The 12,351-nt window shown below is 36.2% G+C and overlaps 1 protein-coding gene across 1 annotated transcript; it reads right to left on the reverse strand.

The window, feature by feature from the left end:
* Window positions 1–1,376: 1,376 nt before the first annotated feature.
* On the reverse strand, window positions 1,377–11,620 carry LOC145592029 (uncharacterized). Its single transcript, XM_081648495.1, has 5 exons — window positions 11,408–11,620; window positions 2,847–5,107; window positions 2,449–2,766; window positions 2,250–2,337; window positions 1,377–2,150 (listed from the first exon to the last, which is right to left on the reverse strand). Exons 1-5 carry the CDS (start codon window positions 11,618–11,620, stop codon window positions 1,377–1,379), a joined length of 3,654 nt encoding a protein of 1,217 aa, XP_081504621.1.
* Between the last annotated feature and the right edge of the window lie 731 nt (window positions 11,621–12,351).

A 12,351-nucleotide genomic window follows, 5' to 3' on the forward strand; every position in this document is an offset into this window, starting at 1 on the left:
ACATGCTATCACCGGCAATAGATAAAGCTTCTTGCCAATTCTTTACATTCAGTGGAGCTTTGGTCCTCACTACGCGACCACACTAATTCACCAAATGTCGTGCATTTTCTCCAATTGCTCGATCAATTTCATCAGGAATTTCAACATTTAATTTTGAGCCTTTTCCTTTGATTTTCATATCGACAACAAAACTTTTATACTTTCCCCTACTACCTCTTGCTCTTGTCTTACTTGTAGCTTTTAACATGTAATAAATAAATGTATTATGTAAGTTATTTTTAAATTACTAAAAACTTGAAATTTATATTTAATGCTAGAAAAATTAGGTTTACCTTCATTTTCATTAGAGCAACCATTTGTAGGTGCTTGCTGCTCATCTACATCATGATTAGTTCTTATATTCCTAGGGAGAGGATCTGCAGCTTCATTCACTTGCAATGACACAGCAACTCTACTAGCTAATCTAGTCATCCTTTTTCGTTTCCCAAGTACACCTACAGCTAAACGTACATTCAAATAATTATGTGCTACAACAAATGAGTAAAAAGTGGTGACAATAATTTTAGTGTGGTATAACATACTCTCTGCCCTATCATCATTCACAAAACCTTCAGAGTGATTGTTGTTTACTAGTTCTTCTTGAAATTGTTGTTCTTCAGCTTGCTCTTCTTCAGCTTGCTCTTCTTCAAAAGCATAGTTCAAATTAGCATGATTCATAGTTGGAGACTCTACAACATTGTTTGCCATGCTAGCTGCTCGTTGTCTATCCAAATCTACATTTACCAAAATTATTTCAAGGTTAGGAAAATTGACTCAAAGGCCATAAGGAAATTTTATTTGAAAGAGAAAATAAGTAAAGCATAAATTTTTCCTTACTTTTTGCAACCATTTCTACAACATCTCTATCATATTGAGTACACAGACCAATTTGCACCCTTTTAGTAAGTGCAGATTTTGTCGTTGCACCTTAGTTGATAAAACCAAAACCCATAATAAAGTGTGTTAAAAAAGAATATAAATACAAGATAAAATTTCAATGAAAAAGATAGCTAGTGTACATATACTTACCTTTTTCAAATCGAATGATATTTTGAAGTTGTCTAGGAGCAAAAACATTACGATTTCCAAGTCTTCTACCTCCTCCTCTTCCAACCATCTTTAGAAATGTAAAAAAACTAGAACACATAGGATTTGGTTATATATATAAATATAGGCTGCAACTTTTATAGATTATTACTAAAGCAATTAAATTCAAACATTTATATAAGTAATATTATGTTTGGTGAACAGAAAACAAATGTTCCAAAAAAAAAAAAAGACACACACACACACACAGAGATAGTTAAACACTTAACAATGTGATTTTATCATTTCAGTTATTCAGAATCAAATGACTCTTCCTCTTCTTCCTCTTCTTCCTCTTCTTCACTTAAATCATCAAATACTTCAATTTCACCATCGTTGATAAACTCGTCATCTGCCTTAAATTTCTCAATAAACTTTTTAACCATTTCAACAACCTTTTTCTCTCGTTCAACTACAAATGTATTTGTAGCTAAAGATTCTACTGAAAAATCAGTGCCCATGGGATAAGGACTTTGCCTTTCCCCAATTAACTCCACCTCAGCCTGTTGATATGCATCCACATCGAAAGGTTGTTTATCAACATCATCACCTGGCATATTATAAAAATCCCTTGGTTGAGCCTTTACAACAAAGTCCCAATCCTTATCTCTTGGATCTTGTATAAAGAATACTTGCTCCACTTGTGATTCTAGGACAAAAACTTCATCTGTCTTCAAAGTTCGTGTCTTATTAACACTAATGAATCCATATTCATCAACCTTATACCCTCTACCATGGTAGCTTACATCGAACCAATTACATTTGAAAACAAAAACACGATTTCCACCAGGGTAATGCAGCTCAAATATATCACCTAAAACACCAAAATACTCCTTATCCGAAGAGTCATCACCTCTAACCATCACTCCAGAATTTTGTGTTTTTCTATTTTCCGAGCGGTCATTAGTGTGAAACCTATAACCATTTACAATGTATCCAGTATAACGCCTTGCACCCCTTGAAGGACCACAAACTAGATTATAAAGATCATTATCAACGGAATCCTCTTCATGCAATTTTCGTACCTAAAAAAAATAAGGGTGTTAAATGATGATAAATAATATAATATGTATGTATTGATAATTAAAAAAATAGACATTATATTACAAAGAAAATAAACATACACGATTAAGTATCCATTTGGAAAATTGTGCTTTATGCCTTTTTTCTATATTTCTTGGGCATTCTCTTTGAAGTTCTAACTTGTGCTCGCTACAAAAAAATAAAAAAAAAATAAATAAATTGGAGTTCAAGTTAAGATTATATACTTAATAATTATAAACAATTGATATCGTAACAAATAAACTTTTTCAACAAACTTACTTAACAAACTCGACAAGTTCATCACAATTATGTAGAATATAAGAGTGTATTTTATCACTCTCCTCAAAATCAAGATGTATAGGAACACCTTGTCCAATGCTACGCCCCAAAGGTTTAAATACCTCAAGATTACTACAAGAAGCATTCTCACCATCCACCACATAATCATCATTTCTCGCTTTACGATTGAAAATAGTGTCAATATCATTCATATACCTAGAGCAGAATGTTAGACATTCATCAGCAAGGTATCCTTCAGCTATTGAACCTTCTGGGTGTGCTCTGTTACGAACATATGATTTCAACGTTTGAATGTACCTATTGAGTTTAAAGTGCTTTTAAAGTCAGTGAATTTTCAAAATTATATTATTACTAAGAAAAAAAATTAACCAACATACCTCTCAACTGGATACATCCAACGATAACAAACTGGCCCAGCAATCTTTGCCTCGGCTGCCAAGTCTATAACTAAATGTACCATGACATCAAAAAAAGCTGGTGGAAAAATCATCTCAAGCTTACACAACGTGTAAGGGATTTTTTTTTCAAGATCTTCCAGTTCACCGATGGTTATACTCTTTGAACACAAATTCCTAAAAAAGGAACTTAACTCTACCAGAGGTTCATACACATACTTTGGCAAAAAGCCACACGTTACTAGAGGAAGTAACTGCTCAATGAACACATGATGATCATGACTCTTCAAGCAAGAAATCTTTTTTCCATTATCCTTGACACAACGAGAAATGTTTGATAAATAACCATCTGGGGATTTTATTTTAGCAAACATATCACACATGGCAGCTTTGGCACTTGAGCTTAGAGAGTAACATGCAACAGGAACACGTACTTTATCACCATCCAATATCGGGTGTAATTCACTTCTAACTTTCATATTCATCAAATCTATTCGAGCCTTTGTGGTATCTTTGCTCTTGCCTTTTATGCCCAACAAAGTACCCAAAATGTTATCAGAGACATTTTTTTCGATGTGCATAACATCTAAGTTATGACGAATTTTTAACTTACTCCAATAAGGCAAATTAAAAAAAATGCTTCTTTTATGCCACCCATACAGACTATTTGAGGCATCCCTTTTTCTTTTGTTAGAAGCCTTTCCAAACTTTTTTGGTGTGAAACGAGACAAGTGTTGTAGTACCTCTTCCCCACTTAACGGAAGCGGTGCACGCCTTTTCTCCTTTTTATTGTTAAAGGAAGCAGCATCTTGTCTCCATATATGATCAAGTGGAAGCCAACGTCGATGATCTAAATAGCCACCTTTGCTCAGCAAAGATGTTCGTTTTGTTTCTTTATGGCAGCATGGGCATGCAAAATGGCCTTTAGTGGTCCATCCAGAAAGATCACCATAGGCAGGAAAGTCATTGATTGTCCACAAGACTGCTGCATGCATCTGAAAATTTTCCTTAGAAAAAGCATCATATGTCTCAATTCCAATGTTCCAAAGCTCTTTCAATTCATCAATTAATGGCTGGAGGTATACATCTATATTTCTTCCAGGGCTAGTAGGTCCAGGTATAAGTAAAGTTAACATGAATGAATGAGCTTTCATGCATATACATGGAGGCAAATTATACGGAATAAGAACAACAGGCCAGGTATTATGCTGTGAATTATTAAACGGTTGAAACCCATCACAAGCTAGTCCTAGCCTTACGTTACGTGATTCTTTGCCAAATGCATTATATTCCATATCAAATGACTTCCAAGCAATTGAGTCACGAGGATGCCTCATTATATCATCATTGAACTTATCTTCACTATGCCATCGCATATCTTCAGCTGTCTTTCTGGACATGTACAACCTTTGTAACCTAGGCTTCAATGGAAAGTAGCGCAAAACCTTGTGATGCACCTTTGTTATACTTTTAGAAGAACCTTTTTCATCACTTTTCCATCTCGATAAACCACATGTGGGACACTTAGTCAAATTTTCTTTCTCTTTCCAATAAAGAATGCAATCATTTTGACAAGCATCAATCTTTATATAATCAAGACCCAAATCTTTAATGAGTTTCTTTGCCTCATAATAAGAATCAGGAATTGTAGAGCCATAAGCTTGACGTTGTAACTTAAGTAAGTTGTCAAACGAACTGTCACTCCACTTATTGAGGACCTTCAAATGCAGCAGTTTCACAATATATGATAGTTTAGACATTGTTGTACCTTCTACAGTTAATGGCTGTTGATACTCTTTTAACAAACGGTAAAACTTTTGTGCATCAGCATTAGGTTCTTCAGGCATCAGGTTGTTTTCATTAGATGTATTCTCATCTAGCCCCACATTCATAGCAGCTACACCACAAGCATCTTGTAACATGGAAAATCCACTATCATGATTGCCAAAGTCATTGCCATTGTCGTTTTCCTCATCACTTGAATCATCATATAATTCTCCATGGAATTCCCATGAAGTATACTTCTCATACATTCCCCATTTTAGCAAGTCAAATCTAACATCACATTTTCTTTTAAAAAATATATTACGACAACTATTACAAGGACACCTAATAGTGATAGTTTCTTTTTCATTTTCTTCAACACTAGAAAGGGCAAAATCTAAGAAGTTATCTACACCATTAATATAATCAGAGGATGAACGATTCTTTAATTTCATCCATGCCTTATTCAATGCCATATCCTAATATAAAAAAACAACTATATTAATGAAATATCAAATTTTATACAGAAAAAAAGTGATAACAATTTTCATAGCTCAAATTTATGCTTTAACTTGTATTCTACCAGTACAAAAGTTCACAAATGAACTCAATTTGCACAAAACTTGTTTCTTCAATCTCCCCTTACCCATATAAAATTACAGAGCACGAAACTAAACAAACACAAGAAATCCATAAAACTAAACCTTGATAAGGAAAAAAACAGAAGACTCAAATTATCAACCAATATTATCTTCCTTGTCCCAGTGACTTATAGTGTGTTTCTTTGTATTATATGTATGTTAACTTGTTAGGATTTGATCCTTTCTTAGAGTAGTAGTACATATAATGTCTTCAAGTTGGAGTAGAGTATACAGGGTAAATGGCAATAAGCAATGTTCCTTCAGTGCTACTAATATATAATTATTATAATTTAGTTGTAATGACTCGTCCTCTTCAGTGCTACTAATAATCAGTGCTACAAACCAGCAAGATGAATTAATATTTGCACAACTACTCATAAAGCAAAACAATTACAACATATCAATACTCCACCCCATTAATTTATAAGAATATAAGTATAAGACAAATTGTCCACTCATTTATTATTCATAATGCTATAGAAATTACTTTTATACGACACAACCAAATCAAAAGTCAACCCAACCCCCCTCCTCTTTCCCAAATTTTAATTTATGTATAACATTAAAATAATTTATAACCAAAGTTTCCACTATAGAAAAACATGATAAGTGTAAAGTGTGGTGTCCATCTATTTTGTTTTATAGGAAATTAAACCAAACGTCAATGGGGAATTGATACTAGAAGATGGAAAATGTAGTATAAGGAACTAAGGCTTGCATAATTAGTTTCATATAACCTCTATTGTAATAATATATACTTCTCATTCTCTCTGTTCCAATCTACTCTGTTTTGTAACTTTTTTTTTTTATCCTTTTTTAAGTGTAGATAATTACAATTAAATGTGTACTCGTAATATATCTCAACCTTAATCTACTTTAATTTATATAGCAGCAAATAGAATAATGTGTCTAGAGCTAAAAGTTTCGCCACTCTTGTTAATGAGCTAAAAGTAGTACCTTTAACTAATCTAATTTATCAAATTTGGCCCCAAAGTAAGAAAAATCAACATTCAAGTAAACCCACTATATCCTAAGCCATAAAAAGTCAAATCTAAAAGTTAATCAGACATGTTCATGGTTTTTATCAACATAATGAAAAATTAGAACAAAATAATGAAAGTTTATAAAAGAAAAAACTTCTACTCACGAAACCCAGTACATTTTAGAAGTAAATTGAGAAAAATAATTGAATAAATTAAATTAAGCCATGTGAAAGAGAGGAAGATAAATTACCAAATACCAGTTTTCCTTGAGAATTTTAGCACTTTAATTCGTAACCGAGTTAAGATGAATCCCTTGAGGAGAAGTATGTTGTGGCGGCAACTATTAAAAAAGCAATATGTTTATAATCACCACTTTCACTAACAAGTACAGATCTGCAAATTAATACTAGGATCAATGAATATATAAGCTAGTATGTAAAAATTAGGTGAATTAAAGATGAGAAAAATGAAAGCAATAGACCTCAATTGAAGTTGTAGCTAGAGTTTGATGGGTCGCCGGACCGGAGAAAGTCAAGAGGTTGAGTCGCCGGAGAAGATCTAGTGGCCGTGGATTTTGGGTCACCAAAGAAGATGGGTCTCCATTGGAGAGAGAGTGGTGGGAAACAGTAAGGGTTTCGAGGGTTTTCTTCAGAGCAAATGAAAAATAAAAGAAGATTTGAATGGTTTAATCTATATTTTTGTCTTACCCATTTTATTTCCCTAAATGTTTGACAACGACCTGTTGTTGCCATTATTTTTTCTTATTTTTTACAACTAAATTGGTTGTTGTCATATATATAATTTTTATTACACAACAATTTCGTTGCAAAAACCTGACCCAAATTTTCATTGAGTGCCCGCGCTGTATTTGGAGGGAGGGAAATGTAATTTTTAGTTTTTGCTACAATATTTGTAACGCCAAAATTATAATCGTCGCAAATAACCTATTTTGCAACGACCTAAATTTTGTCGTTGCAAAAAGTCGTTGCAATAAATGTGTTTTCTTGTAGTGAATTTTAAACCTCTTTAAGCATGGTTACTTGGTAGTACTTGGTGCTTGAAAGATTGGTTCATATTTTCACTTAATTGCAAATCCATTGCATTAAGTGTGAAAAATTTGTTCTTTAATGCTTCTAAGTACTAAAGATTCAATCTTTAATTGTTTTAAGTGATTGAAACTTTGAGTTACTAAATTACATGAATTTTTTGTTGAACTTTTGATTTAATCATGTATTATGTTGATTAGAATCATAATGTTTGAATCTTGTGATAAAAATTTCATTTACCATCATGTTGGAAGATATAATTTTCAAGGATTCACAAGTTAAAGTTGGAATCTTTATTTGAATATTTTTGTTCACAATTCCAACTTCACTTTATTTTTGTCAAAATCTCATGATTAATTTAAATTAACTAAATTAATAGTGAGTTATTAGCATTGTTCATTTTGTTGCACCAAGTCAAACCAATTTTTATAAAGAATGGTTCTTGGAAATAATTTTGGTCATGTGCACCTTAAAGAATTTTTTAATTTAAGTTGGACTTGTATTAATTTTTCATTTTTGGCTCATTTTATTAATTCTAAAATTAATTTGGAGTTAATTAATTAGTCACGCAAAATTAGGGTTAAAAACTCGAGGTGTTGTACGAAAATCAAGGGCAAAATGCCCCTTGGCGAGCCGGGCTGCATAGCAGCCCGAACGTGGCTGCCAAGGGCAGCCTCAATGTAGGTGTAGCCATGCGTGGTTGCAGCCAGAGCCAACAAGCACGGGTGCCAGCCAAAGCAGCAGCAGCACCATGGTGCGGCAGCGCAGCCGGCCATGTGGGCTACTGTGCATAGGCTCGGCTGCCCGTGGTTGCTCGCGTGTGGTGGAGCCTTGTGGTGCATGCGTTGCTTGGTGCGGCTAGGTGTGCGTGTGGGTGTGCTACGAGCATGTGGCACAATTTGCAAATTAATGCTATGTTAAATTGCAATTTTGCCGTTTTCATTATTTGAATTAATTATTTTGGTTTTAATTAAATTTTGAGGCTAGGCCTCGGTTTTGAACGACATTAGCAAAATTTAATTTTATGGCAAAATTTTGGGTGTACCGACTTAATTAATTGGATTAATTAAGATGGATGCGAAATTTAGTGGGAGCTTCATTTTTAATTGCGCTAAATTACATAATGAATTAAACAACTTTGACTAGTTTTAATTAGGCATGTTAATTGGATTAACGACAAAAATTTGTTACTAGTTTACGCGTGTTTGTGCATTGTTACTTGTTTATCGTTGTAAAATGCATGGGCCATACACAAATAGTGAATGGATGAATGGAATGTATATTCTCTCACAGGTTTTATAAAATGGCAACTAGTGGGGCCCGATTAGTATAGAAAATACGGACTGCGATCCGTGATGTATTTTTGTAAATCTAAATACGGTCTGCGAACCGTTGAGTATTTTTGTACCTTAATATTTTGATTAGTCCTAATCGTAGATACTAGTATTTGCATAATTGTGGTCATGTCTTGAAGACGAAGGTTCTTGGAAGACGAAGCCATGAAGTTGCAAAAACCGTCCCTTGAAGACTTGAAGACTCAAGGGGTCATGCTAGTTGCCAAATGCATCTTTATTTATGTTTTCGATATATATATATTTATGATTATATATATGTGTGATTTATATGTTAGATGCATGTTTAGGATTTCGAATGTTGGGATAATTTATTAAGTTCACTTAAATCAACCAACATAGAAACCCTAGGTCCCTAAAATATTGTGTAAAACTTGCCATTCCAAAACAACACTTATCGACCTATTGAAAGTGGTGATGGGCTACGCCAAAGAAAGGCATCATTATTACTCCCTAGGATACATAAGGCATACTGGGTATGCAAGATGGTTTTGGTTATACTCAACGATATGTGTGATGAAGTCCTAACATGTCGTGGAAAAGTGGATAAGTTGTTGAGAGAGCATTAGATGCGACGATTTATCCAACCAAGAGTGGCTTGGAGCCATTAGCGAAGAGTTGCTTACCTTAGAAGATTGAGTGTTAAGACAAGCCAAAGCATGCTTAACCACTCTTTGTTTCTTTGGAACTTTGAATCGCCTTATTCTCGCCAAATGGGAACAAATTTAATGCGTGGATAAGACGCTTAATAAGATTGAAATTTGCATGAATGCTTTTAAATTTCAAACTTATTATGTTACATTCTTGATAAATGGTTATACTTTTTACTTATATTTGTAGAATTCCAAATCAAATTATATTGTATTCCATGATTGGTAAAGGAAATCTTTGAGAATAGTTCTCAAAGAAAGGAAAGGCATTTTTAAAATACAATTCTCATAAATGACTTTTATAAGTCCGAAAGGACGGTTGGACATCATGTATTCAAAATACTAGGTAGCTTTGATAAACATGAAGTATTGAGTTGGAAACTCAAAATTTTCAATGCTTGACAACCAACATATCTTTTCGCTTTATACCTGGTGAGTACAACTAATTGATGTATTAATTCAAGTACGAATTAAAGGAAAAGATGGAACTTTGTGATACGGCGCATTAGATGCTTAGTTATGCCTGGCAGCGGGTAGCAATCTTTAGGACATGCTTTGTTGAGGTCTGTGAAGTAAACGTACATCCTCCACTGGCCATTTGCTTTCTTGACCATGACCATGTTGGCTAACCACTCTGGATAATCGCAAGGTTCAATGAACTTAGCTCCAGCAGCTTGTCCACCTCTTCTTGAATGGCCTGATTTTTCTCCGTGGCGAAGCTTCGCTTTTTCTACTTGACTGGTCTGATGTCTTCTTTCATATTAAGCCTGTGGACCATAACCTTTGGGTTAATTCCTGGCATTTCATCCGCTGAAAAATGCGAAGATGTCATTGTTTGATCTCAACATCTCTATGAGGTGCACTTCCACTCCAGGGTCAATGTCTTTTCCAATTTTCATTATCCTTGAGCTATCGCCCTCTGTGAACTCAACTGTAAGATGCTCTCCGCTTAGTAATGGCCTGGATACCTCTTCTTTTGCGGGCTCAAAGTTCTCTATTGCTAATTTCTGCTTATCCTTCTCCTTATGGTACTCTCTCGCTTCCTTTTTCTTGTTTTCTTTTAACCTTGATCCTTAGACCTTGGCTCTAAACTAGACTGCTGCCTAATCCGGGCTGGTTGCTTCAAGGCTGTGATATAGCATTATTGCGTTGTCTTTTGACTTCCTCTAAGCTTTGCGGATGTTCCATCATTGGCTATATATGCCATGACAAGGTGAAAAGTGGAGACCACCTTACCTACTTTATGGATAAGTGGCCTTCCTACAATTACATTGTAGGGTGATGATGAGTCTATTACTAAGAATTCAGCTCGGACATCGTGCCACCTTGATCCCTCTTTGACACAAACTGACAGCTCTATTATGCCCCCAGGGACCAGTCTTGACCCATTGAACTCGGTGACTTCATAACTCACCCTTTTCAAGCCTCTCTTATCCAGCTTCAGCTCTTTGAACGCGCTGATGTATATGATGTTGGATGAGCGGCCACCGTCAATTAATAATCTATCCACCTCCCAATTTGCAATTCTCATTGTAATTACTGGAGGGTCGTCATGCGGGTAAATTATGCCTTTCTGGTCATACTCATCAAATGTGGCTCGTGGCTGCGGGGGAAGTGGTGGCCATCTGCGCCTTTAATCGTTACTTATCTGATGGATCATTGCTCGTAAGTCAGCCCTTGCTCTATTCACGGTTCCCTCGTGTACCGGTCCACCATTGATTACATACACCCTTCCCTCTAGCTTACTATCCCGATCTCTGCCCTCAGCTGAGCCTCTATGACCTCCTCTGCGGTCGTGACCAGAACTATCCTCTTCCCTCTGTAGGGAGGAGTTGGGATACTTCCTGGACTGGTTTAAATACACTCTCCGGACTAAGTCCTCTATGTTATCTTTCAAGTGTGTACACTCATCTGTGGTATGTCCGTGGTCCTTGTGAAAATCACATCACTTGCTAGGGTCACGGTTTCTTTTCACAATCCTGGGGGGCCTCTTCCATTTGTCATCAGCTTTGTACATGGTGAAAATATGGGACCTCGAGTGAGTGAGCGGAGTACATAGATCGAACCTTCTAGCCATGGCTCCGCGCTTCTAGTCTGATCTTCTTACTCCCACTGCCTTGTCTACATCCCTACGACCTTGTTCAGCTCCACTAGGCTGATCCACCCTGGCTATATTTTCTTCCCGGGTGACTTCAGCTTGCTTGACTGGCTCACTTGATGCAATTCTGTTCAGCAGGGCTCTGTTACTCTTTTCTGCTTTTACGAACTCATGCGCTTTACTTAGCGCTTCAGCCAGTGTTCTGAGGCTCTTCCGCCCCATGTACGCTCTTAATGGTGAGCCCTGTAGTAGGCCGATCTGCATTGCTATCAGCGCTACTCCTGACTCATATTTGGGATGGTGGTTGCTTCTTTGTTGAATCTGGTAATGAACTCCCGTAGGGGCTCATCTTTTCCTTGAACCAATGACACCAACTCGGTGGTCATTTTTGTACGATCCACCAGCGTGACGAAGTGTTCCATGAACATTCTCTTCAGCTAATTATAGGAATAAACAGATCCCTTCGGGGTGGCCCCATACCATTCGGCAGCCAGCCCCTCTAAGGTTAGTGGAAATGCTTTACACCAGACTAAGTCTGTCACAGTGTATAATACCATATGTTTCTCAAATGCTGAGACATGTTTCTTAGGTGTTGTGGTACCGTTGTACTTGCAACTGAGCATCGTGATTTTCTCCATTGGCTCTTCCAAAATCTCCCTGCAAAATGGGGAATCATCTGGAATCACATGGATTCGTACTTGCTTCTTTCTGTCCAGACTTAGTCCCCTCTCAGAGGTTTGTGACCTGCTGCGAGCGACTTAAGTCTCCAAGCTGCCCTTATCTTGGGCTGCCACCTCCACACTCCATTCTCGATTCAGATTTCGAGCTTCCAATTCCAGCACCTTCTTTCTCAACTAGACTAGCTCTTTCTTCTTCGGGGTGAAAGTCACATGTGTTGTCGTGTTGCCTTCTTCATGGCTAAATCTGTAGATGTAGCTATTGATGGGCTGCTC

This window comes from Chenopodium album, chromosome 18, assembly GCF_948465745.1.
Source record: "Chenopodium album chromosome 18, dcCheAlbu1.1, whole genome shotgun sequence".
Lineage (NCBI taxonomy): Eukaryota > Viridiplantae > Streptophyta > Magnoliopsida > Caryophyllales > Amaranthaceae > Chenopodium > Chenopodium album.